The 25,672-nt window shown below is 33.8% G+C and overlaps 2 protein-coding genes across 3 annotated transcripts in view; one reads left to right on the forward strand and one right to left on the reverse strand.

Annotated features, from left to right (window-relative positions):
* The window catches only part of LOC106663618 (transmembrane and TPR repeat-containing protein 4), a 34,581-nt gene that overhangs the window by 6,308 nt on the left and 2,601 nt on the right, over nucleotides 1-25,672 (forward strand). The window contains exons 1-5 of one of the 2 annotated variants that reach the window (XM_014388567.2): nucleotides 21,206-21,622; nucleotides 24,087-24,309; nucleotides 24,372-24,564; nucleotides 24,622-24,798; nucleotides 24,864-25,169. In XM_014388567.2, the coding sequence (XP_014244053.1) occupies nucleotides 21,595-21,622; nucleotides 24,087-24,309; nucleotides 24,372-24,564; nucleotides 24,622-24,798; nucleotides 24,864-25,169 (927 nt within the window). In that variant the 5' untranslated portion in view covers nucleotides 21,206-21,594. Of the gene's footprint in view, nucleotides 1-21,205; nucleotides 21,623-24,086; nucleotides 24,310-24,371; nucleotides 24,565-24,621; nucleotides 24,799-24,863; nucleotides 25,170-25,672 lie in introns of those variants that run through there. The other variant, XM_014388568.2, reaches the window with a different exon arrangement.
* On the reverse strand, nucleotides 17,710-21,307 carry LOC106663622 (Golgi SNAP receptor complex member 2). The gene is made up of 4 exons (XM_014388586.2): nucleotides 20,865-21,307; nucleotides 20,690-20,795; nucleotides 18,202-18,363; nucleotides 17,710-18,138 (listed from the first exon to the last, which is right to left on the reverse strand). The coding sequence occupies exons 1-4, from the start codon at nucleotides 20,999-21,001 to the stop codon at nucleotides 17,896-17,898; spliced, it is 648 nt and encodes a 215-aa protein (XP_014244072.1). The 5' UTR covers nucleotides 21,002-21,307; the 3' UTR covers nucleotides 17,710-17,895.

The following is a 25,672-nucleotide window of genomic DNA, read 5'->3' on the forward strand; positions in this document are numbered from 1 at the left end:
AAACAAATTAATTGATTGAAATAACTATTCGTAAGATAGAACTGGTAAAAAGATACCCTTTAAAATCGGAAAGACCTCCGTCACAATTCCTTTGCACCTTCAATCATTGAGTAAATAAATCATTTAAAAACAAAATTGCACTTTCGAAAAACATGCTGAACTAATAAATGAGTAGTTTAAAATTTAAAAAAATGTTATAAACTAACTTTTTCCAAAATATAGTTACGCGGCTAAACGTTAATGAAAAAGTTTTTTTTTTTTTTTTTTTTTTTTAAACCTTAGAGCAGCCAGTCATGAAATTTTAGAAATCGTAAGTAGATCTTTACGCCATCAATTTAAATTCATTGTTGAAATTATTGGATGAAAAGACAATTTCAAAATGTCTCCTTTTTTGCTAATTACGGAATATTAGTGGTAAAAGTTCATGTTTGGAATTACGACTTGGTTGCAAGCTTAGAACTGGCAGCAGTGTCCACAAATGTTGCTGAATCAATTCATTAGACACGTAAAAAGTTAAAATTTCTTAAGCAATGGTAAAAAAAATTATCATCCACCTTGGCTTAGTGAAGAACGATAGCAGTCTCAATAAATTACCCACAAGCTTAGGGATTAATTTTAAAATTTTCTATGTATAGAAAAATTTGAAAGTAATGACTGATGAAACTTAATTTTGCAAATTTCGAAATGTTGGTATTGAAAATAATTATTTAAAATTTGAATGTCACGTAACGCGTATAATACGAAAATCACGCACAATTTTCAAGCCTATTCAACGTACCATAAATTGGCATTACCTATGTAAATGCACTTGGTTTGATGTGGGTGTCAACATAAATAAATCATAGCTTAATCTATGGTATTTACAGAAACGTTCTATAGTTGTCTTGCTGTGAGGAGGAAGAGAAATGATCTTATAAACAATTTTTGAATAAGGAACGCATTGTTTTCGATCAAAGGAGTCTGTTTTAAGTTGTAAGGCAAGAAAAAGAAAAAAAGGCCTATAGCTTCTGGTTATCCAGACATTGACTTCCTGTACCAGTCAAATTTTTCTTTCAGTTTTATTTATCACCGATTTCCTCAAATCAACGTGTTTCCATCAAATTTGCAAGAAATCGATAATATAAATATAAGGTATTTAGTAATCATGTTTGAAGCGTATGTCAGCTGGAATGAGCAAAAAGTTGGTTAAAATGGAAATTAGAAAAGTGATCTATTGACAACAATCTTCGTTGATAATAACAAAATTTAAACGCATTTTTATTAGTGCTTTAAGACATAGATGGCGGTCGTTTCTTCGTACTTTTATTGCGTTGTTAACGTTGAAATTCATAAGCATATAGAAATCCCCATTAGCATACAATCTGACGGATTGTCGACCATTAAGCCCTAGGGACTTTACAGCCCAATTCAAGTTTGGAAGAAATAACACGTCCCCCTTATAGATCTAAAAAACACCCGCCTCTTACCGAAGAGCATCCGTTTTGGCCAATTGGTCACCATTAATTACCGAGTTGGATCAACAGGGCCGATTATAGTGCACGAGACCGGAAATATATTGATTGCTTCCGGATGTTTTTGGGGGCTGGTTTGTCACAGGTGTTGAATATCTTCGACAGGTGTTTATAACATACATATGGTTGGAATAGGCAACTTTACACAGTGGAGGGTTTGGGTTCCATTTCTGGATCACAAAACAAAAGAAATTAAAAGTTCTTTGAAAATCCACTATCGTCGAAAAATTTATTTTATTTCATTTCCACTTTTCTTTATTCCTGTAGGAGATGAAATTAAATCCACATCTCTTAAAATAAATTTTGAATAATAATGGGTTTAATTGATGAAACAAAGTGTAGTGTTCAACAAATAAAAAAAGAAAATGGTTGATTAACCAAGTACTAAAGAGAACTTTGGACTTCAATTTTTAACAAATTTATAAAACTGTTAACAAATTGTAATTCCAAAGTTTAATGTATCGAAGTTTTTGATCAATACGGTCTGGAAGAAGTCTCACGATTTCTAAATAAATATCGATTACTAGTTGATATTGATCGACCTCCGTAGTTTAAATTGATGTATTGTATCTTCTTGAGGTCATTTTATTTATTAAAAATGACATTAAAATGACCTCAAGAAGATCCAATACATCAATTTAAATATCGATTAACGGTCACTAATCACCACACAGGCCCTGATGCTGCGACTATATGACACGAAAGCTCGGCGAATTGTAGGCATAAATGTGTGATGGTTAGTGACGTTAATCGATAATTATTCAGAAATCGTGAGATGCGGCCTGGTGTGATGTAGGTTTCAGAAAAACATTTTCTTTATCGTGCCAACGTTTCGATCTTTATTGAGATCGTCTTCAGAATTTGGGATTTACAAACATTCTTTACATTTAACAAATACATCCAACATATATAAACACAAAACAGCAATATCTTGCTGGCACTCTCAACACAACACGCAAGAATGGCACAATTACACAGAAGACAAACACTTTGAGTGAGTAGAAATACTTTGGTTGAATATAAAAAATATACTTTGCATTGTATAAATTCACTTTTTTCCACATCCTACATGTATTTGTTAAATGTAAACAATGTTTGTAAATCCCAGACCCTGAAGATGATCTCAATAAAGATCGAAACGTTGGCACGATAAAGAAAATGTTTTTCTAAAACCTACATCACACCAGACCCCATCTCACAATTTTTGAAATTTTTTGTAGGCATAAATTTGTAACTTCATTCAAGACCATAAACCTGACCCTTTTCAACATCGAAAAAACTGGTCGATCCTCTCCGTAACATTTAAACTATTATGAATAGTTTTAAAAAATCCTTTATTAAGTAAAATTATAACATATTATCCACAAATAACTTCCCTGAATAATTATATTTTGAGGAACTATCTTGTTATTTCATAAGCGTATTAGATTTTCAAGCGAGAATTTATGAACAATTTGTTAAAGTTCAGCGATGAAGTAATTTGATTTGACAAATCGAAAAGTCTTCTAGGGTTGATTAATGGTGGTACGACGCCCGTTGAAACGGTGACATGGGCGATGATCTTAGAATTTTTTCTCCCTTTCATCCATCTTTCATTTACAGAACACAAACGGGGTCAAGAAGAAAGGCGAATTGCGAAATTAAGGGCCGGGGAGCGGTAAACGAGGATTTAATCCCTTGGGCCGTTTTATGCGAAGAAAATCCGACGAGGGGTTTCGTTGAGGGACCATCCATCGGCCCTGCTGGTGCGACCGTCGTTGAGTGTGGGAAAGTCTCTGCAACCGTTAGGGTCTCCTTGTACAAAGGGAGAGCAGGTGCTTCTCGAGCCGTTATTCTCGCCCCAACCTATCGCAAGCAAAGGAGCCCTTTTCCTCCTCAAACTACGCCTTAATTCAAGAAGTACACGTTTCCAACATTCAACGTTGGATTCCTCGATGGAGGAAATGTTGGAAACGTACACGAACGAACGGTAAAACCGTTTAATTCTGATACTTGGTGGTTAAGAAATTTTACAAATTGTGCACCAAAGCAGTATTGTAATGTAAGGAAACTCTTAGATTAGGTTATGATAGTAATGCATAAAATTCTACATGAGACACATTCCGTTCTTTAATGACAGAAAAAATCACAAAATATTCCGTCTTCAGCAGTTTAGAACTGCTCTGCACTCTAGTTAACTCATCAACTAAAATCAAAATAAATTTACCATCTTCCTTTGTCCACATTACTAGAAATCACTGCGATATATCAAGGTAGACGTCTGATAAAGAATTGTTATATACAAAAAATAAAGCATTTACTTTTACGCTAATGGAGAGTTGTAAGCAATTCAGGAAGTCTACAAATGTAGGATTAAAGCATAAAAACAAAATTTATAACAATAAATAAAACAATTTATAAATGTGTGGTGTTTAGTGACCTTAATCAATGATTATTCGGAGATCGTGAGATGCGGTCTGGTGTGACGTAGGTTTTAAAAAAACATTTTCTTTATCGTGCCAATGTTTCGATCTTTATTGAGATCATCTTCAGGGCCTTGTTTTGCCTGCATTTCAACAAAAATTTGTTTGATTGATTGCAGAAGCTTGAAATGGGCTCTCAACACTACATCCAATAATGACACATCTACACAGAAAACAAACACTTTGAGCCCAGAAGATGGTCTCAATAAAGATCGAAACTTTGGCACGATAAAGAAAATGTTTTTTAACACATACGTCTCACCAGACCGCATCTCGCGATCTCCGAACAATCACAATTTATAAAACTAATCTTTTTATGTAAGGTTTTGGTTGAAATGAAAAAGTCAGTGCCACGAGAGGGATTCGAACCCACGACCTTCGGCTAAATACGCCGCTGCTCTACCACTTGCGCTACCGTGGCTTCGATCCACTCGGAATGGCCAAAAATGGCAAAAAGGAGGTAAAATCCGAAAGGTAGGTTCAGATGGGTACTCGGACACCAACTTCGGACGTGGGTTTATAAAATATATTTTATTTATCATAGAAGTTTCAGCTCATTAACATTTATATTTTAATAAGCCAGAAAATGCTTCATCAAAAGTTAATAGCAGGTAATAAATCATTAAGTATTAAATTGGGGTAAATTCAATCGTGATTTTTGATTTATGATTTCGAGTGATTTTACTTCGTCAAAAACCTTTCCACTTATTTACGTTCATTTTCATGCCATTATAATATTCAATTTTTTGCATGTAAGCTTGCCTTTATTTTTTAAATATTTCATTAAAAATAAGATCAAATTTTATATGAAGTAACTTTAATTACAGATGCAAAATTATCATATATCTTTTAAAGATCTTGAAATTTTTGGAAGGTAAGCTTTGTAATAAATTGTTGTAAAATAACAACTACTAATAACTTAGTGATATTTATATTTTTCAATAATGTGGGTGATAACAAAAACAAAAAACTTAAAAAAGAAGAATTAGTTTTAAAAATTTTCATGTTATTAACAAAACACCTATAATTAAAATTTTTGTGAAATATAAGTTAATATTGTGTTAAATTGGGAATATGACTATTATTGTGTTGATTTTTGTTAATTGAACGCAATTATTAGTAAAATTTAAAAATAAAAACCCTGTCTGTCCATAAATTGTGGAAGTCTATCAAAATCAACTGAAATGTTCGGTTTTATTGCCTTACTAATCGAAATGTGACGATCGGATGTTGCATAAATGCCCCACTTGCAAGACGAGTTTTGAAAGTTTATCTTTCGCTATGCTAAAATACGATAGAATCACGCAATTTAATTCAATCAATCAACCACTCTCTGATTCAATAAAATACAAAGTCAATTTCTCCATTTTCTCTCTCTCTCTCTCTCTCCCTCTCTCTTTCTATATCTATCTATCTATCCATCTATCTAATCTATCTATCTATCCATCTGTCTAATCTATCTATCTTTCTTTCTCTCCTTCTATCTCTCTCTCTCTCTCTCTCNCTCACTCACTCTCACATTTAATCACTTATTCACTCTTTCACCATACTCACTATTTTATTTACGCTTAGGTTGAAATTTGTTCGTACATTCAATCAATTCCATTAATCTATTTTTTCATTCGCTTTATTCTGCATCAATCAATCACCAAATCCGTTGGGCAATCTCTTTACCATCAATCCATATTCAATACCTGTCGCTCACTCGCTCTCATTCCCATTCAATCTTTCATCCACCCTCTCACCTACTCCTTCAAATTAAAGCTTACATTGGATGAATCACTCATCAAATCCATCCCAAACTTTTTTTAAATGTTTCACTTGTACTCCTTTTCGTACCGCCTCTCACCCTAATCCACGCTTTCAATCACCCAATCAGTTTTATATTTTTTTCTCGTTCACTCATTCATTCATTAATTATTTAATTCTTATTCCCCCACTCATACTCTATGATAAAAATAATTATTATTCCTGCGCCCTTGCAATATCTTACACTTTTACTCCTTGGTAATTTCAATCAACCATCCATCCAATTCCACGCTCTCACTCATTTCCTCTCCATCTTTCTCTTCTCCTTATACACACCCAAGAAATATTGGAAGAAGTACCATGCTCTTAGGTTTTAGAACATTCGTGAATTTAATATATTGTTGCAATAGTTTAGTGAAATTAAAAAGGAATCCTACACATGGATTTGCGTTTGATGTCTCGGGACCAGACTCGATTTGTTCTGCAACTCTCGCCGTGCAGAGCAGCGAAACGGGCTCGTGAAAGCGAATTCCCGATAGCAGAGTGGAATAAACTTTCTGGGTCATATCCCCTGATTACACTTTCTCTTTGGCAAGGAGAATTTTCGTGAATCAGAACCCATTTCTAAAGAGAAAAATAAAACAAGAACAGGAAAGAAAATAAAATGTGGCTCCAGTTCCTTTTGAGGTAGCCATCGCGATCTCTAAAAACATGGGAACAGAAAACAAAGAAGAGAAGGAAAGATCAATGAAGGTAATTCTCAGATCTCAATACGAAATCCCCTACCCGCAACTTGATCTACAATCTCGATATTCAATAGTACTACAATTTACACGCAATATACTAAAAATTAAAGATAATTTCAACATAATTAAGCTTTTAAAATAATAGAAACGTTCATGAATTACAACTACAGCCAACCGTAGCTGAAAATTTGAATTTCCACTAAATCCAATAAAATAATATTTTAGCATAGTATTTATTTTTTTAAAAATTCGGTTTTGTCAAAACTTTTCATGTTCAACCTCTTGGATATCATATTCTCGGCCCAAGAACAATGAGTGAAATTTGATCAGTCGTCAAAGAAAAATAAAACGCAAGACGCTGGAACCGAATTTCAACTCGCGCGTAGTACAATAATTCTCAACTTGTACCGAATTAATTTATTATTTTTATCTTCCTCTGCTGGTTTGTAAAAAGGAAGTGCTGTGCCGGATGACGGCACTACACGCAAACCTGGTTACCCAATATCATATATAAAAAGGTTTGTCTAACACCAATGCTAACGAGCTAATTTATAATCTAGAATAACTTTCTCTCTCTCCTTTCCTACACCAATTGACTCACTAAAGCTCTCTCTCCTCTCTCTCACTCACTCTCTCTCAGTCACTCACTCATTCATTCACTCTCTCTCTCTCTCTCTCTCTCTCTCTCTCTCTCTCTCTCTCTCTTTCTTTCTTTCTCTCCCTCAGTCACTCACTCACTCTCTCTCCCTCATTATCTCACTCTCTCTATCTATCTATGTACCTTTCTACCTCTATCTCCATCTATCTTCTTAACTATCTATCTCTTTGTTTATCTCTCTTCCTCTGTCTACCTCCCTAACTATCTATCATCGACCTATATTTTCATCTCTAACTCAATCTACGTTCCTAACTATCTTTCTCTCTGTTTATCTATCTATCTCTCTAAATACCTATCTTTATATATGTTTTGTATCTTTACCTGTTTCTATATTCCTATCTTTCTACCTCTATCCTCATCTATCTTCCTAACTATATATATCTGTGTTTTCTCTATGTTTCTATGTTGTATGTATAATTATTCAGATACAGTTGTATGTTTGTTGGTATGTATGCATATTTCAAAACTTAATTCTACTGTCGGAATGGACCGGACAGCCGGACATAAATTGTTAAGGAGTGTGTACACACTTACAGCGAAAACCCTTAATACTAATTTATAAACAAACAATTACTTATTCGTAAACTACTAATGTTAACTGGTAATTAATGTGTATTATTGTTCAAAACGTTTTTTAAATGTTAGCAGATCTTTTTTGCTGTATTTTTGTCCAATATAGTACAAACACGAAAATGTATTAAGTCCATCAATAATAATAGAATTGTGTGGTGTTTAGTGGTACTCTCAACATGGCACACAACAATGACACATCTACACGGAAAACAAACACTTTGAGCCCTGAAGATGATCTCAATAAAGATCGAAACGTTGGCACGATAAAGAAAATGTTTTTCTAAAACCTACGTAACACCAGACCGTATCTCACGACCTCCAAATAATTAATAATAATAGATTTAACTGGTGTGAGCCATCGACGAGCAGAAGAGTTTGGCTTTTTCATGACAACCGGTCCTTGAGTTCTTTGAAGATTATTTTCATTAACGGCCGGCGTGTTTGGCCGTTGTGAACCGAGATTTGGCCTTCGGTCGTAAGCTAGGAAAACGAGTTTTTTCTTCTTCTCCTATTCGTCCAATTGGCCTTTTTGGGGCAACGACGGGGCGGGACGTTGCGGACGAAAAGAGGCCGTTGTTTTTACCTGTCCCACCCTCTCAGGAAGGATTTAACGTCTTTCCAAATGCCGCCTTTGTAAATTCGATGAGGTAAATCAGGACGGACAGGTACCTAGTACCTATACTCTACAATTCCCCTTAAAATCCCGATTATCGAAAGCTTTCCTTACTTAAAGAAAGAAGTCTTTAGTTTTACGGCCCTTACTACTAGATATTCACAATAATTCTTGGTTTTCCTTGAAAAGGTTTGAATGTTGTACTGTTATTTAGTGTTTTTTCTTATCTAACATGAGGTTTTTATTTCCTCAAGCTATCTGATATTTTTTTAACGAATTTGCTCTTTTTTCATCATGCGGTCATCACAACCTGTTCGATCGTCCTAAATTGGGATGTTCAACCATGACATACCATTACAAAAGTTTGCATATACTTTTAAATGATATCGCGATATCTCCTGTTTCTCATGTGAAAGCGGTGAAACTCGTGAGCACGACAGCCTCTCGCGTTCCTGCGGTTCACGTGGAGGAAGGGAAACTTCACCTCCCACCTTTGCCCGGACAGGTATAAACGACCCTGGAAAAATAGTGGAAACCAGATTCCTAACTGTAGAAAACAAGTGCTGCAGAAAGGAATTTGAAAATTTCTTCAAATAGATCATGCTGGACAAATTGGATTAGCAAAATTGACGAAATGGCAGATCGTAAACTCAAAGTAATATTTATTAAATTCACTAATTTCGTGGTCCGCTTGACCGATTAATATATTAAAATTAATTAAGGTTTTTAGTTGAGATAAAAAAGTCAATGGCACGAGCGGGATTCGAACCCACGATCTTCGGCTAGATACGCCGATGCTGTACCACTTGAGTTATCGTGACCTCGATCCACTCGGACACTAACTTCCCATCTCAACCCCACCTTTTGAATTTTCCCTTTTTTTGTTTTAACTGGTGTCGGGTCCTAAGAGGCTGGTTAATAACCACAGAAGGACAGGATATTTGGGAAATCCAAAAACCCAATTATCTTTTTCTTTTTTAATTCAAATCATTATGGAAAGATTTAGCAATCACAATTTATCTCTGGATGTGGTCCCAGAAAATAATTTTAAAAGCCGTTTAAAAAAATAACTCAATTTTGTACAAAAAGAAGAATATTTGTTACAAAATCACATCGATTTCGGTTGCTGGCTGAAATGAAGTCTCCTACACTATACCTCAGTAAAGTAAAAACCCAAATTTACCCTGCAGAAAAGTGTCCTACGTGTTTTGAGCATGCGCAGGATTACGTGGTACATTTTTTACTATATTGCTATTTCTACTCTAACATTATATCTCGATGTATGTACAGGCAAGAAGCATTACATCCCACTTTGAGATAAGAAATGAACAACAAACAACAGGCCCTGAACAAAAGAAATTACTTACTTAAAATTTTAAATCTGCCCTAAATATATAAATAAATATAAGGAATAATACAAATTTGCATTCGAACCCGACATACTTACAAATGTTTTTTTTTCTAAAACACCGGCACTCTAGGGTTCATATTAACCTTGTAGTTGACATACCCGCGTAAAGAAAATTATAAGCTTTTTTCTTCTAAGTTATATGAATTAACTTTATTAATAAGTCTAAACAGTTGAGCTCAAGTCTTAAACATTCTATACATAATATAAAAAGAAGCTTCTTCTTCCATTGTTTCTTATCTTACGAATGTGCTTGCATCCTTGTGAAATACATGTGCATACATGTATAATATTGTGAAGTTTCCCATTGTAAATAAATACATTATAACAATTTCCACACCGACGGACTTCATTTGATGTCGAATGTTATTTATAAGTGCAAATGAATCAATAAAAAAAAGAAGAGACAAGTTCTTCTTGACCCTTGATTAACGATTGATAGATCGCACATCATTTCTTGTTCAGCAATTGTCATTAATCATTACCTTTAAATTTTTGATTAATTTTTTTTTCTTTAATCTTAGTCTTGATAATTTTATTCTCTCGTAACTTAAAGTCCTTATCAGGAAAATTCCCTAGCTTTATCCTTTCTAATCAAAGAAATTTAATCCGGTTTATCCATTGATAACAGAACTTTCTTGACGAAGGTCACAATCCCATTCCAAACATTTTTAGATATCGTCAATGTTTATTTTTTCAACATCATTATGAGTAATTATTCGGAGATCGTTAAGTGTGGTCTGGTGTAACGCAGGTTTTAGAAAAACATTTTCTTTATCGTGCGAACGTTTCGATCTTTATTGTGATCACCTTCAGGGCCTGGGATTTATAAACATTGTTTAAATTTTATAAATACATATAGGATGTGGAAAAAAATTAATTTATACAATGCTAGAAAATTTTAGATTAAAAGAAATAAATGTGTACAATGCTAGAAAAATTTTTGATTAAAAAAATCTAGCATTGTATAAATTCATTTTTTTTAATATAAAATTTTTTAGCATTGTATAAATTCATTTTTTTAATCTAATTTTTTTATGTAAAATTTTCTAGCATTGTATAAATTCATTGTTTTTCGACATCCTACATGTATTTGTAAAATTTAAACAATGTTTATAAATGTGTGGTGATTAGTGACCGTTAATCGATAACTATTCATAAATCCTGAGACCGCATCTCACGATTTCTGAATAATTAATGTTTATAAATCCCAGGCCCTGAAGATGATCTCAATAAAGATCGAAACGTTGGCATGATAAAGAAAATGTTTTTCTAAACCCTAAGTCACAACAGACCGCAACTCACGATCTCCGAATAATCATTCACTAACGGTCACTAAACACCACACATTATGAATTATGTTGTTAGTTGTTTTCAGATATGAAAAAAATATTTTTCCTCAAAATAATTTTTAGAAATGACCACATTGTAATGAATTGACAAACTTGAACACAAACTGGACCTGCATTTTGGGGAGTCCACTATCCTTAGGGAAAAAACTGAAAAAACTTCGTCATTCTGTAATGTTAATATGAGAAATAGGATGCTGCCCTGATGATGGTCTTATAAAGGCCGAAAGCTTGGCAAGTGATCACAGAGTCTACTTCTTTTCTACCTGACCAGAAACCAGATCCCAAAGACATTAATCGTTATGATCAATTTCTTCTTCATCAATATGCTCTTTATGTAGCAGACGTACTGAGTCTCCTAATTTCTCGGCGAGTGTCGTGTTTTGGCAGCATTGAAAGGGCGTCTTTTACAAGAGAACACCTAATTTCCTCTTTAAATAATCTCTTATTGTTTAAATTTAGTAAATTTTGTGAAGGACACTTGGAACTACAGGTCAGAATTAGTTATTTTACCTGGAATAATATTAGAATTTTCAATTATAGGTAATAATCGTAAGAGAAGTAGTTATTTTAAAATTTTGACAAGGATAGATAGGACTAATGGGCCGATAGGAACTAAGAAAAATCAGAAGGTTTATTTAGCTTATGAATCATTTTAATTATTGAGTACTTCCATTGCAATGGAAAATAGGTGGTCCTGAGTATAGTGTGCATAGATATGTTAAGTAAAGAAAGTCTGTGAGGCTAATTTTATAAGATTTGTGTTTTAATTAAACCATATATGGCTCTTTTTGAGGAGATAGTTGTTTAATAGTGTGTCGAATGTCTGATGGAGTTAATGATTTAGGAAGAATAGTTGCAATATTCAAGTGTATCATGGTGTAGAGTGCATACTGTTTAAAGATGCTCTGAAAGCAATTTAGCTATGTCGGAATACCTACCTATAGGGGAAGTGTGGTCATTACATCGCAGGATCTTACAGGTACAGTACCATAAGGATTTGTCTGTTTTATAAGCGAAATAGAGTATTTGAATTGATTTTTTCGTCATTGATCGAATTGGTTACCATTTCTAAAACTTATCATAAAAGTTCTAACTTTTTTTTTCAAACTTGTTTACTTGTTGTAAGGACATTAAGGGAATCAATGAATTTATGGTTTTAGATGTGGATACGTTAGATTTGTGAGGCATTCGAGATGAAGTTTTGTTTAGTAGGGACGAAGGAGGACGCGGTCATCACACACCACAATTTTCCTTTTCCTTTTTTTTTTTTTTTTTGTCGCACCTCCGAACGTGCAGGTAAACAGTCTAATGACGACTGCCAGAACGCGGGGCCGCAGCCGTAGAATTATATATTCATCAAAAAGGGATTTTCAAGTCAACGACACTTGAAGGATCGTGACTTGCCGAGGCCCGAAAGGCGTCCCGAGTGGGGGCAAGGACTGGTTATTGTAATTGTATATCTACAACTCACGGTTGGCTGCCCTCCCCGGCTCCCTTTCCCACGCAACATCTTCCACCCGATTCACCCTAAACAACGCATTTTCAGCCCGTTCGAAAACAACTTTTTCAATTTCGCTATTGTCCGCTTTCCGAAGAGCTGTGACAAACAAATAGGAGCATAGCACTGCTTCTCCATCTCGGACTCTTCTAAGCAAGAACATTGGGCTTAGAAAGTCCAATAATCATGCTTTAAAGATACTTAGACACATAAAGTTACTCAGATACTCAGTTTCATAGCTATATACGTACTAAAATCCAATAATCATGCCTTTTATACTTTAAAGATACTTAGACACATACACAGGCACACAGTTTCGTAGCTATATATTTACAGTCATAGAGAAATGTACAAACACATGCATAGATACCTAGATGAATAGATGAAGAACTTTGAGCTTAAAAGTTCAATAATCATGCCTTTTATACTTTAAAGATACTTAGACACATACACAGGTACACAGTTTCGTAGCTATATATTTACAGTCATAGAGAAGAATATAAACGCATGCATAGATTACCTATATGAATAGTTGAAGAACATTGAGCTTAAAAAGTCAAATAATCATGCTTTTTATACTTTAAAAATACTTAGGCACACAAACAGATACTCAGTTTTATAGCTATATACTTACAGTCATAGAGAAATACATAAGCGCATGCAGAGATAGCTAGTTGAATAGTTTAGATTTATGTGTGGTGATTAGTGACCGTTAATCGATAATTATACAGAAATCGTGACATGCGGTCTGGTGAGATGTAGGTTTCAGAAAAACATTTTCTTTATCGTGCCAACGTTTCGATCTTTATTGAGATCATCTTCAGGGCCTGGGATTTACAAACAAATACATTTAGGATGTGGAAAAACAAGAATGAACGCTTATGAAATAACAAGATAGTTCCTCAAAATATAATTATTCAGGGAAGTTATTTGTGGATAATATGTTATAATTTTACTTAATAAAGCATTTTTTAAAACTATTCATAATAGTTTAAATGTTACGGAGAGGATCGACCAGTTTTTTCAATGTTGAAAAGGGTCAGGTTTATGGTCTTGAATGAAGTTACAAATTTATGCCTACAAAAAATTTCAAAAATTGTGAGATGCGGTCTGGTGTGATGTAGGTTTTAGAAAAACATTTTCTTTATCGTGCCAACGTTTCGATCTTTATTGAGATCATCTTCAGGGTCTGGGATTTACAAAAATTGTTTACATTTAACAAATACTTGTAGGATGTGGAAAAAAGTGAATTTATACAATACAAAAAATATATTTTTTATATTCAATCAAAGTATTTCTATTCACTCGAAGTGTTTGTCTTGTGTGTAATTGTGCCATTCTTGCATGTTGTGTTGAGAGTGCCAGTGAGATTTTGCTGTTTTATGCTTATATACGTTGGATTTTGAAATACTTTGATTGAATATAAAAAATATATTTTTTTGCGTTGTATAAATTCACTTTTCCACATCCTAAATATATTTGTTAAATGTAAACAATGTTTGTAAATCCCAGGGCCTGAAGATGATCTCACTAAAGATCGAAACATTGGCACGATAAAGAAAATGTTTTTTTGAAACCTACATCACACCAGACCGCATCTCACGATTTCTATATAATTAGTTTAGATTTATGTTTTGACTTAGATGCATAGACAAAATAGTTAGATACAGGAAGATACATAATATGTCCTAATATATAATGTATTATAGTGAAGATAGGGAAATGTAGATTGTTATACATTAAGATGAGTAAATAGATTCCTATATAGATTTAGAAAGATGGTTCAAGTCCTCCCCATAACACTAATTTTTCAACTCAACCATACTTTGCATTAAAAAAATCAAATAATGTGATTTACTTATTTACTCCTATTACTTTGTTTATGGTAGCAACTGAGACATATAACATAGATTCATTCATGAGCACTTTGATGATGTGATAAATAAATACATTATTATATACATCGATAAATACTTTTATTCAAGTATAGATAGACATTAAACAACAAAAATTTCATGCTTTTATATCATATCTTCAATTCTCTGTCTAATCATATTCCCAATTTTTGTAAATTATCATTCTTGTTGTTTTGAATGCTTATTTAAGACAATTCTGCAAAATCTTTTTTGAATATCTAGTCTGTTAATATGGAGTATGGATGGGTTGTTGATCTGTAGAATTGAAAATCTCTAATTTTATATCAACAAAGAAATGTGAGGTGTTTTGTTAAAGTCTACAACATCCTGTGTAATTTATAAGATTAAAGGAACCCTGAAATCTTAATTGTATTTAAGAGGTAAAGAAGAAACTTGAAAAATTAAGTGACTAAGCAATAAAAGTAATATAATTTTATATATTAATAAAAGGATTGCATTTTTTGTATGTGTAAAGAAATACTGGTATTCTATAACTGCAGGCAGTACATTCCAATCTGATGCTATCTATTGTCACTAAACAATACTAGCGGAGGATTTTAGCAGTCATCACCCTGCCAACAGAAACAGAAAAATTTCACAGTTCAAATATATTAATAAAAATAAATATATAAATACTCAATTAATTATACACAATTTTTTCATTTCAAAACAAATTGTGTATAATTAATTGAGTATTTATATATTTAATAAAAGCTGATAAAATGTAGTATAAAAAATAAATATATACATCCACCCTTAAAAAGTATTTTATTAAATTCTAGCAAAATTACACTCAGAGTTGTAATAAACAGTTTATTTAGAATATTCATTAAGAAAACCCTAAATTTATTGGTAAAATTATTAAGAAGCTACTAAAAGAAAGGAGAGAGAAAGTAACAAGAAAAAACCGCCGCATTTAAGCTTTGGTCAAAACCACAACATATGTTATAGCCTTGTTTTATTGTAGAAAACTTAAAAATATATACTATAAAATAAAGTATAGTACAATTTATACATAATACCTATCTGTATTTTTGTTAAGGCAAGTTATACATTGCAATGCTATCTGTTGTCCCTAAGCTGTATGAGCAGCATCAAATATTGGATTTATCAGTCTAACAAATATTTACATTATAAAGATGCAAATTTGCATTTTACAAGCATAATAATAATTGTTAATTAACAATCAGCTTCTTATAAGACTTTAAATACATTTAATCCCAATTGGGGAGAATTGTAAATGAAAAATGGAATAAATCTGATTTTTCTTTTATTGAGGAAATTCAAAATTCTTTTATCAGAAAGGAAGAGACTAGAAGAATAAAGTGAAAAGTCAAATAGGAAACAAAAACTTTACTCAAAATTTACCTTCGATTAATTACAAAGGATTTGCATTCGGTAGAATCAAAAAAAGTTATTTATGCAAACAGCACGGTAGCTATTATATCGATAAAGAATTTTAAAAATCATAGCTTCTTGTGCAAGGACATTAGGGTCCAAGCAAAGCAGCACAGCAGTGAGAGAGAAGAATTGGCTTTACATTGGGTAAAATTGCATTCAGCATTCAAGACAATGAAGCTAAGGGGTTGTGCAAGAACATCTACTGGTCGACTACAACTGAAATCCCTCATTCCTTATTAGAATACATTTTTTTGAGGAGACTGTTAAAAAAATGGAATCTTGCATGGGGTAGTTCAATAAAAGGGGAAGAAACAAGAACATTTTTTTTCCATTTTTTGAAGACTGGGTTGGGTTGACCTTTACAAGCGCCACACCTCAGCTAATGGAAACACTCACCAGATATGTACATAACATGAAATACATACACAGATTTGGACTTGCAACATCGCCTGCTTGCGTTTATAGCCCCATTCAAGGATCAACTCTTGATCCACTGCCCAGTGTTGAGGGATGCAAAAGTGAGGGTCATTCAGCACCTCATCCTATCGGGCATAGTCCGCACCACTAAATTCACCTTGGTTCAAAAAGAAAACTTTTTTTATTTACTACAAAATTTTTCACCATTTTATCAATATGTAATGACCTTAATCTTATTTTAAAAATAAGATAAAAAATGTATAAGTACTTCTATTACAGGTTATACTATTTGCGAAGTATGTAAGGAAATACAAAATAATTAATTTAAAAAAATTCAAAGGATGTGAAATGAATGAAACTCAAAAGAGTGCTACCATCTCATAGTACTAATAAATTAAATATACAAAAGGTACTAAGCTTTTTGCATGTTAAGCTTCAAAATAAATATTTAAATCAAGTAAAAATTCTGAAATAGAATTTTTAATTGAAATCATATAGTTGCACATTTCATGATTTATTAATTTTTTATTTAAACCATGTACTCTACTTTTAATTTGAGATTGTTTTTGAAAAATAATCACTTTTCTTGACGCTATAAGTACTCTTCTTATTATTATTATTATTATTATTATTATTAATTTTTAAGGGCGTTTTAACGGCTAAGGTCATCTTATTATTAATAAAATAACCTTTGGAATTATGAGTAATAGAGTAAATTTCTCAGATAAATAACTTATCAATTTTATTTTTTTTAAACTAATTCTTGTTTTATTGAATGATTAATTGAATATTGACAAATTGAAGTGTGTAAAAAGTTAATTAATATTCAGCTTGATAAATTATAAATTTGGTTAACCACATTATTAAACAACTGTGAAAATCAAACTATTTACTGAAACGATTTTCAAAAATTAACATTCTCCGATTATGGGAAAACATGATATCTTGACCAAATAAGAAAGAAATAATAAGAAAAAATATTTATTTGCTATTCAGGAAATATTTACAATTAAGAATGACAGACAAATCATGAAAGTTAGTATTGTTATAAATTTTAAGGAATTTAAAAAGATATATAAACCCTACATTGAACTTAAAATAACCTTATATACCAATTTTATCAAAAATAAAGTTCAACAGAATTCAATATTTTTTTTTAAGAGACTAGAAAAATGGGATCAGTATGTAAAATAAAATTGGACACAGAAATAATTATTAATTCATTAGCCCTTCCTATGTAAGTTCCCAATCTATATAATTTAAATTTATTTGCTATTTTTTCTGGTGATGTCAGTGTCTTTCTCAAGAAACTTCAAATTCCGTGATGACTGGAAAATACATGAAATGACAGAAAATATATAATTTATATATCTGTGAGCAGTAAATAATTAAATGAAAATATGACTGGTGGGCAAAATAAATATATTTGTCTGTTTCTTTTTATACAGAAAATAGTTGAAAACAGTTAAGAGCAACAATTGTAAAAAGAGTTTATCACAGAAAAGATTACACTATTTAATGAAGTGAATTTTATAAAAAAACAAAACAAGATTTAATATTTATAAATTATGCAACTAAAAACAGCTATAATCTAGAAATAAATTAACAACAGGACTATTATTAAGAGTGTTACAACCATTAAAGCTATTAGAATGTATTTATCTTCTATTGCTCTCTTCTCTATAAGGCGCATAGTCGTATTTGAGAGGCCCAAAGTACTCGCAATGTCCATCATTCGCTTACGCGCCCCCTTCAGGGTGTTTCTTTGGTACCTCATGTTTTCAAGGATTGAAGAACCAGAGTTCAGCATGTCATCCATGCCTCGGTGGGCATTCTAAAAAGAGAAAAACAAGCGATTATAATATTCAATATCAAATGTCTTGTTAATGTTGCACACCTGAAGTGACATGTTATGTTGAAGACTATGATCAATCATTATTGTGGTGTCTTCTTCGTTCAATTTACTGTTATGCGTGAACCGTCTGCTGAGAAGTTCAGCCCTTTCGTTCTCTACTTGCTTCCGTTTGTATGCTTCATACTGATATGCCTTTAGGGCGGTCTGAAACATTAATTTCCATTATGAATATCTGTCCGATCAAATAAACTAATAAACGAAATTGAGAATTTTGGATGATGCCTGTATTTCTTAAAGACAAGAGGTTAACTCCTCTGCATAATCTCAGTTAAAAACAGATGTACTGCCTTTAGAAGAAACATTTGAAGCATTTTTGGATAACCTACTTAAAGGCAAAAATAGATTTCAGCTTCATCACAAGTTAAAATCCATGATCATAAAAGACAGATTCAAGAGCTTCTGCTTCAAACTGCAAAAAATGAAAGAGTAGCAAACCCCATTAAGGATTGGCCATAAGTGCTTGACACACAGGTCAAAGCCCGCACAGGTACCCCTTATGCAGAGAAAGGTTGCTCCATGTGTCTCACAAAATAGAGGCGTGTCATTCCTTGACTCCATACAGAGAGCGTGCAGGCATGCTGCCAGATATAAGAATGGTCCTCAGGCACAGTAACGTGTTTGTAAGTCCTCTGTTCCGTTTTTAGAGGACACAAAGTTTTTTATTGTATATAGTTACAAGCTTTTGCCTGCGACTTCGTCCACCCAGAACTCTGTTTTAATGTACCTGTATATGAGTAGGTTGACAGAGGAATATCCAGTACCAAATGAGTGCAATGCATGAATGTATTTATTTGTGCGACTAGTATTAGGCTAGATTATAGTTTGAATGAGTTTAGGGCTGAAATGGCCTAGTTGTCGACAGCCCCCATCAGAGCCTAATGACGCCCATTGGTAGGAAAACAACGATCTGGGCATCTGGCTTAACGGGTATAACAACAACCCAGCACATAACAAGGTGGGTTGGAATTTGGGCATCATCTGCGTTGGAGCGTCGAAAAGGAACCACACGAAGGTCTTCCTGAGCATCAACAGTCGAAAAACCAGCCCTCCAGCAAGGTTAAACTTTTACACAACCCAAGCCCTTAGCGGATACAGAAAGAATAGGGCTTATTTACACCACTTTGGCATCATGACCGATCCCATCTGCAGCTGTGAGCAGGTGCCTCAGACCAGAAGCACATTTCATTCGAGTGTCTTTTGTTTAAACGTCGACGTTCTGAGCATATTAAAAGGTGTGCCCAAGAAGGAATATTGTGGCCTATGAATAACACATTTCTATTATAACAAGGCTTATGTAAATATTTTGTTTATTTTCTTAAAACTATTGACCTTCAGTTTTTGTAAATATTACTTATGCACTTAGTAATTATATTTTTGCTTAATTTAAAATAAGTTCAGTTTGTTTTATATATAATTAAAATAAATTAAAAAAACCTGATGTCTAGACAATAGGGACAATACATCGGGGAGTAACAGCCCTTCAGAGTAAATGACGTAATAGCATCTAGGAAAGTGCTTAAATTCTTAAAGGAAAGCCTACTTTCTATGTAAACTAGATTAAAAGCGACTCCAGACATGTAGTATTCACCAAATGACGGTTGCCACCGAATATTTGCCAAGTCTAGAGATGCTCGTCTTGTCATTTGCCAAATAGCATGCCTATGTGTTCACACATGCGAAGTTTGCACAACCATCCTGTTTGTGCGGAAACAGCAAATATTCACTAGGAGTCCTCAACTTAAAACCAATCTTAATGGACAACAGTGAAGTGGTTACCGTTCTTTGTAGTAGCTACAAACTAGACCACAAATCAGTCACAGAGTGTGACTACATCTTACTTTTGATCCGTTTCCAATGAACAACTTTCCAATTTTCGCGATTCGGAAGATAAGCGTTCCAAATTATTGGTTCACCTTGATCAAGGAACTCCAAGACTGTTATGTTGTGCCAACAGAAATAAACCTATGCTGTTCTTTCATTAATACATCTATACTAGTTAGAAATTGTTTATTATTAAAAAATAATAACTGTTGATTGATTATTACCGTTGATTCTGTACAGTACAGTTGATGACCGAATATTTTAGAAATTTTCGTGCACTTTGAAGAGGACAAGAAAACCGACAATTAGCTGATCAAGTGAGCACCGAATATTGTTGCTTAACAAATCACCAAGCACCCATGGCACAGACCTTTGCTTGGCCTTCGGCGAATCCCGCATGTCTGGAGCCACCTTAAGTCATAACTAACTTACATAACATTAAGAAATGATGTACCTAGACTCAATAAAGTAAATATAAAGTATGACTTAATAGATTACATGGACAGAAAAGTTTTTTTAAAATCACCAGAGACACACAGAATTATAAACAGCATAGATTGTATTCTGTGTCGCAGATGTGACATACTTTTGCAAGCACCGTATAACATCAGACTTTGTTATGAAACACAGGCAGGGTCAACGACGTTACCTGCAAGTGTTTGTTGTCATACTTGAGCTGGTCAATCCGAAGTCTGGCGTTTTGCCTCCTGGTGACGGGTTCTTTGTGTACGAGTATGTCCAGCCTTTCACAGTTGCTGCAGGGCAGAAATGATATTTTATTATTCGACTATCGACCGTGTAAAAGTTCAAATCCAAAATCCGACCTGGTGATTGTGTCTATCCTCGCCTGGATTTCAGCTTCGATCGAGTCAGTGTCGCTCCCCTTGAGCTTCTCCAGGCGTTGGAAGCAATCGTGGGTCTCCTGGACGAGCCCGTTCGTCTTGTGATACAAAGATTCCATGCCGAAGCTTTTTTGTTCTTCGAATGGACGTCCTTCAAAAGTTCGAACAGTCCACCGACCGACCGACGAGCCGAAGTGTTACGTGTCACCAACTACACGTGCGATTATCTGTCAACGAGGTTGATATTCTCCCACTGGCCGCTTGAAATGATAAGGATATGATTTTAAAAAAGTGCCGCCTCTCAAGTCGCCCCCTGGTCCTAATGAAATTCAAAAATCAATTTATTATTGCAATTTTAAATCAAGGATAGATATTTAACTAAAGAAACACGAAGCTATTATTTAAAAAAAACCACTTGCCACTATGGAACGGGCAAGGAGTTAACGTTCACTCATCACTGTTACAAACATCAGTAAACAAAGTCGTCTTCACATCGTACTTAAGTAAATCAAAATGTAAGGTCAACACATTCAATAAAGCCCCATTAAGCAAATAAGGTATTTCATGATGTCCTGTCAGGCATCGAATCATATCGCCAAGAAGTTTTCAAAAGTCTTCTATTCCAAAGTTTCAAATTGTGATGGTAACGTTAAATTAAAACGTTAGATAAAACTCCGGACTTTGGCAAATATGAAATTTGGCCTCGGCTACAATGAGACGTTGCACTTCGCTCAGTCTGGGTAAGATCAATCAAACTTCATTTGTTGGCATTTTCCATGTCTAACAAAAATCCTTATAATAAAATATAATAAGCGTGGCAGTTACTTTTTACTGACTTATATAAGCTCAAATCTGCACATTATGTACATATGTACACGTATGTGTACAGCGTTGAGCCTATGACTTTTTGCAGTCCACCGACAATTCCAATTTTACTACTTTACAATGAATTCAATTGTATACTCCATCCTTTAACCTAATATACACTGATGGACAAATTTAATGCACGACTCAATTTATTTAGTTTCAAATAAAACCTATTATCTTTCTACATTAGTTACAGGTAATTAGAAGCTAACATAGTCAAAACAAACAGTAAATAATACTTTGTTTGCTTTGTACAATTTGCACAAAAAGTAGCATTATGCCATTCCATTCTGTTACGATTAATGATCGTTTTCAATTAATCTGTTTCCTTCATTGATTTCATTTGATATTCATAAAAACTGTATTATCAATTCTTGATTATATTGTTATTTTTATATTAATCCATATATGTTTAGCGGTCATAATTGACCATATTAATTATTATTTTTAACTAATGTCTTGGTTAAGATGAAAAAGTTAGTATCACTTGAACTGTTGTGGCAAGTGGTTAGAGCAGTGGCGTATTTGACCCAAGGTCATGGGTTCAAATCCCACTCATGGAACTAACTTTTTCATCTCAACCAAGACCTTAGATAAAAATAATAATTTTGAAATTATTATTGTTATTCCATTCTATAGGTCATTTGAGTCTAATGTCTAAAACCTTTTTCAATGGCTCCAGTCAGGCATTTGAGTGATTATGACAGTGACAGTCATAACGTTATTAGAGGAAGGATACTTTCAACGCAAAGTCACCAGGAGACTGAATGTAAATCTCTCTACAGTAGGAAAGGTTCTTCAGTGCTTCTGAAAACCGGGCTTAACACTGGAAGGCTAGGACAGGTCGATCTAGGTCTATAGATGGGACGGACAATAGATTCATCCGTCATCAGGCTCTACAAAACCACATTGCTATGGGAAATGAGATAAGAAATGTAATAAGACAGGTCAAAATTGTTTCAATTTCCTCCAGGATTGTAAGAAGGCACAGTGCCCTCAGTCCCAGTTACCCAGGTCATGGGCCTCTTCTTACTACAGCTCAAAAACTGGCCAAGCTCGCACGGGAATATGTGAATTGGACATTGGCAGATTGGGGACGAGTTCTTTTTACAGATGAGGTGAGAGTTGACCTCAAATCTTCAGTATCATATGAACACCCTCAGGAGAAAGGTATACCCCATGCTATATTCAAATGGCATTCTATGGCGGGTCATTGTTGTTCTGGGGTGTCATTTCCTTGGATGCCTGCACCAAATTGGTTGTTGTGCAAAGATCTCTTAACTTCATAGAGGTACTTACAAGACATAATCAAAAAATATGGACCATTCCCCCCCCCCACATTGGTGAAAGATTCTTACTAATGCAGGATAATGTCCGGTCCTATAGACATGCATTGTACATGACTACCTGAATGCAGTTAGAATTGAGTTCTTGGTGTGGCCAGCTCAAAGTCCAGATTTGCACCCAATCAAACTCATTTGGGACCAAATTAAGCGACAAGTACAATAGTGAAACTAAGGTCCTACACCCTAGATGAGTTGGAAACGACTGTCCTTGATGAATAGGAAAGAATTCCTCAGGATTTTATCAGAAATATTTCCACGGGATTGCAAAGCATTTAACGAACGATTCATGCCAGAGGTGTAATACTCGGTATTAAAGAGAAGTTTTTAATTTGCTATAATTAGGTAATAAACATTTTCTATTTAAATTTTTATTTTTACAACCAAATCTATTTTCGGTGCACAAAATAAACCTAAATACAATTGAAAATTAAGGGTGGTGCTTTAATTTTGTCCATCAGTGTATAACACCTAATTAAGGAATATTAAACACCCTATCACTCTTTCACACCTCACAATCATGTATTCACACTAATAAATACATTCACATGCTAGGGACACAAAGCTGTCATTGCTATATACAATAAAACGGTCCTGTTTCCTTCACAAATCTGCACAAGGGACTAGTACTCACCACATGCTGAAGCACAATTCTCATATCAGATGACATTCCTGTTCGCTCTCTATATGAACCTAAGGAATTGCCCCCTTTAATTATATGGGCTGCAGAGCAACCTTCTCTTCTTGCCGGACACTTGAGCATGTCAATTGATCATGGAAGTGTAAGGTTGGTCATCCGTGATAATCCAAGTCTGCCTGTCAGACGCGTTTCAGCATTTTGCCATCTTCAGTGACAATGGTTTAAAAAAAAAAGTGTAAGAGTCAACCATTGAAAATAGCAAAACACTGAGACAACTGACTAGCTTAGTTAGGCAGACTGGTAGGCTGGAAACAACTAACATAGATTTATCACCTCACCTGAAATTTTTTTTAGATGTTGCTACAGCATTTCTCATCGGTATCATCGGCGCCCTATGTTTTCAAGCTTCATTAAATGGTAAATTCGTTTTTGATGATGTCGCAGCAATTGTCAACAATAAAGATGTCCATAGCGAAGCCTCGCTTTCACAAGTCTTCAAGAATGATTTTTGGGGCACAAGCCTATCCCATAACTCTAGTCATAAATCTTACCGTCCTTTCACTGTGTTGTCATTCAAGCAAGTTGAATAACATTTTTGAGACTTTTAAAGCAGTAATTAGAACAATTATGTTTTTCTAGGTTTAACGTGTGGTTACGTAATGGTAAACTTGAACCGTACAGCTTCCACCTGTGCAATATCATCCTTCATGGAATCTCATCGGCGCTTTCCTTCATTTTATTTATTTTCATGTTTCAAAGAAGGAATGTCAAAGATCTTAAACCGCTTTTGGCAGCTGTATTATTTTCTATCCATCCTGTGCATACCGAAGCTGTCAGTTTTTCTTTTATCTCTTCAAATATTGTTTTGGTTTATTTTCTTTGGTTTTAGGTGGCAGGGATTGTCGGTAGAGCAGATCTTTTATGTGCAATATTTGCATTCCTTGCTGTTATATGTTATGCATTCAGCATAGATTTCAACAATGGTGTTTGTATCAAAGAAGTGTTACTTTCTTCAATTTTTGCTTGCATTGCAATGTTGTCAAAGGAACAGGGGATTACTGCTCTAGTAAGTATCAAATTGACATTACAATGGCGATTTAAGTACATTTAATTTGTACCCTCTTTTTTTAGGCTCTGTGCGGTGCATACGACATAATAATTGTGAACTCTGTCCACCCGACCAGCCTCCTGTTGACGGTGTTGCAAATTTGCAAAGAAATGAAAATATGCAAATACGGTATTGTCTTATTCAGTCGCAGAAAGCAGATCACATTCTTTTTAAAAAGAGAACACCATTTCATGATATTGCGGCAGATTATTTTATTCACAGCAGGGAGTCTAATGGTGTATTTTAGATGTTGGATTATGAACTTTGAGGCGCCCAACTTCCAAAAAATAGACAATCCTGCTTCATTTGCTGATAGCATTTTTACTAGGGTAATAAACTCATTAATTACATGCTTTATTTATTTATTTTTTCATTACATCTTCAAAAGTTATGTGAATTAAAAAAGTCTTAGTCATACAGATTTTTCTGCTTTATTCCTTGTCAAGAGGACATCTACTAAATTAAATGAAAATTAAGCAATAAATTAGTAAAATGAGTAAAACTGGTATTTACCTTAAATTCATCCCTATGCAAGTGTACAGTTCAATTTATTTCAGGACAGACCCCCCACACACACACACAAAAAAAAAAAAAATAAATAAATAAACAAAAATTTAAAAAATTGGATGGGACAGTGTGATCTGTTTGTTTTCTTCATTCTGAGAACTTTACAAGCTTTAATCAAATAAGTAAAGAAAACTTTCCTACTGCCAGGGGAAAAGACCACTTTGTTCTATGCTGTGTAATTGACATTATTATACAATTGTTAAAGAGCCATTTTAATGATTTATATGAAATTTATTTGTGGTTCAGAAATTGTTTGAAGATTATC

The sequence above is a fragment of the Cimex lectularius genome, unplaced genomic scaffold, assembly GCF_000648675.2.
Source record: "Cimex lectularius strain Harlan isolate CLEC.00 unplaced genomic scaffold, Clec_2.1 scaffold135, whole genome shotgun sequence".
Classification (NCBI taxonomy): Eukaryota; Metazoa; Arthropoda; class Insecta; order Hemiptera; family Cimicidae; genus Cimex; species Cimex lectularius.

Bases quoted from the DNA above. Each gene is read 5' to 3' on its own strand.
- LOC106663622 (XM_014388586.2), bottom strand. From the start codon at position 21,001: ATGGAATCTTTGTATCACAAGACGAACGGGCTCGTCCAGGAGACCCAC. The intron at 20,796-20,864 runs GTCGGATTTTGG...TCTGCCCTGCAG, and splicing joins AGGATAGACACAATCACCAG to CAACTGTGAAAGGCTGGACA. The intron at 18,139-18,201 runs GTGTGCAACATT...TTCTCTTTTTAG, and splicing joins AACATAACATGTCACTTCAG to AATGCCCACCGAGGCATGGA.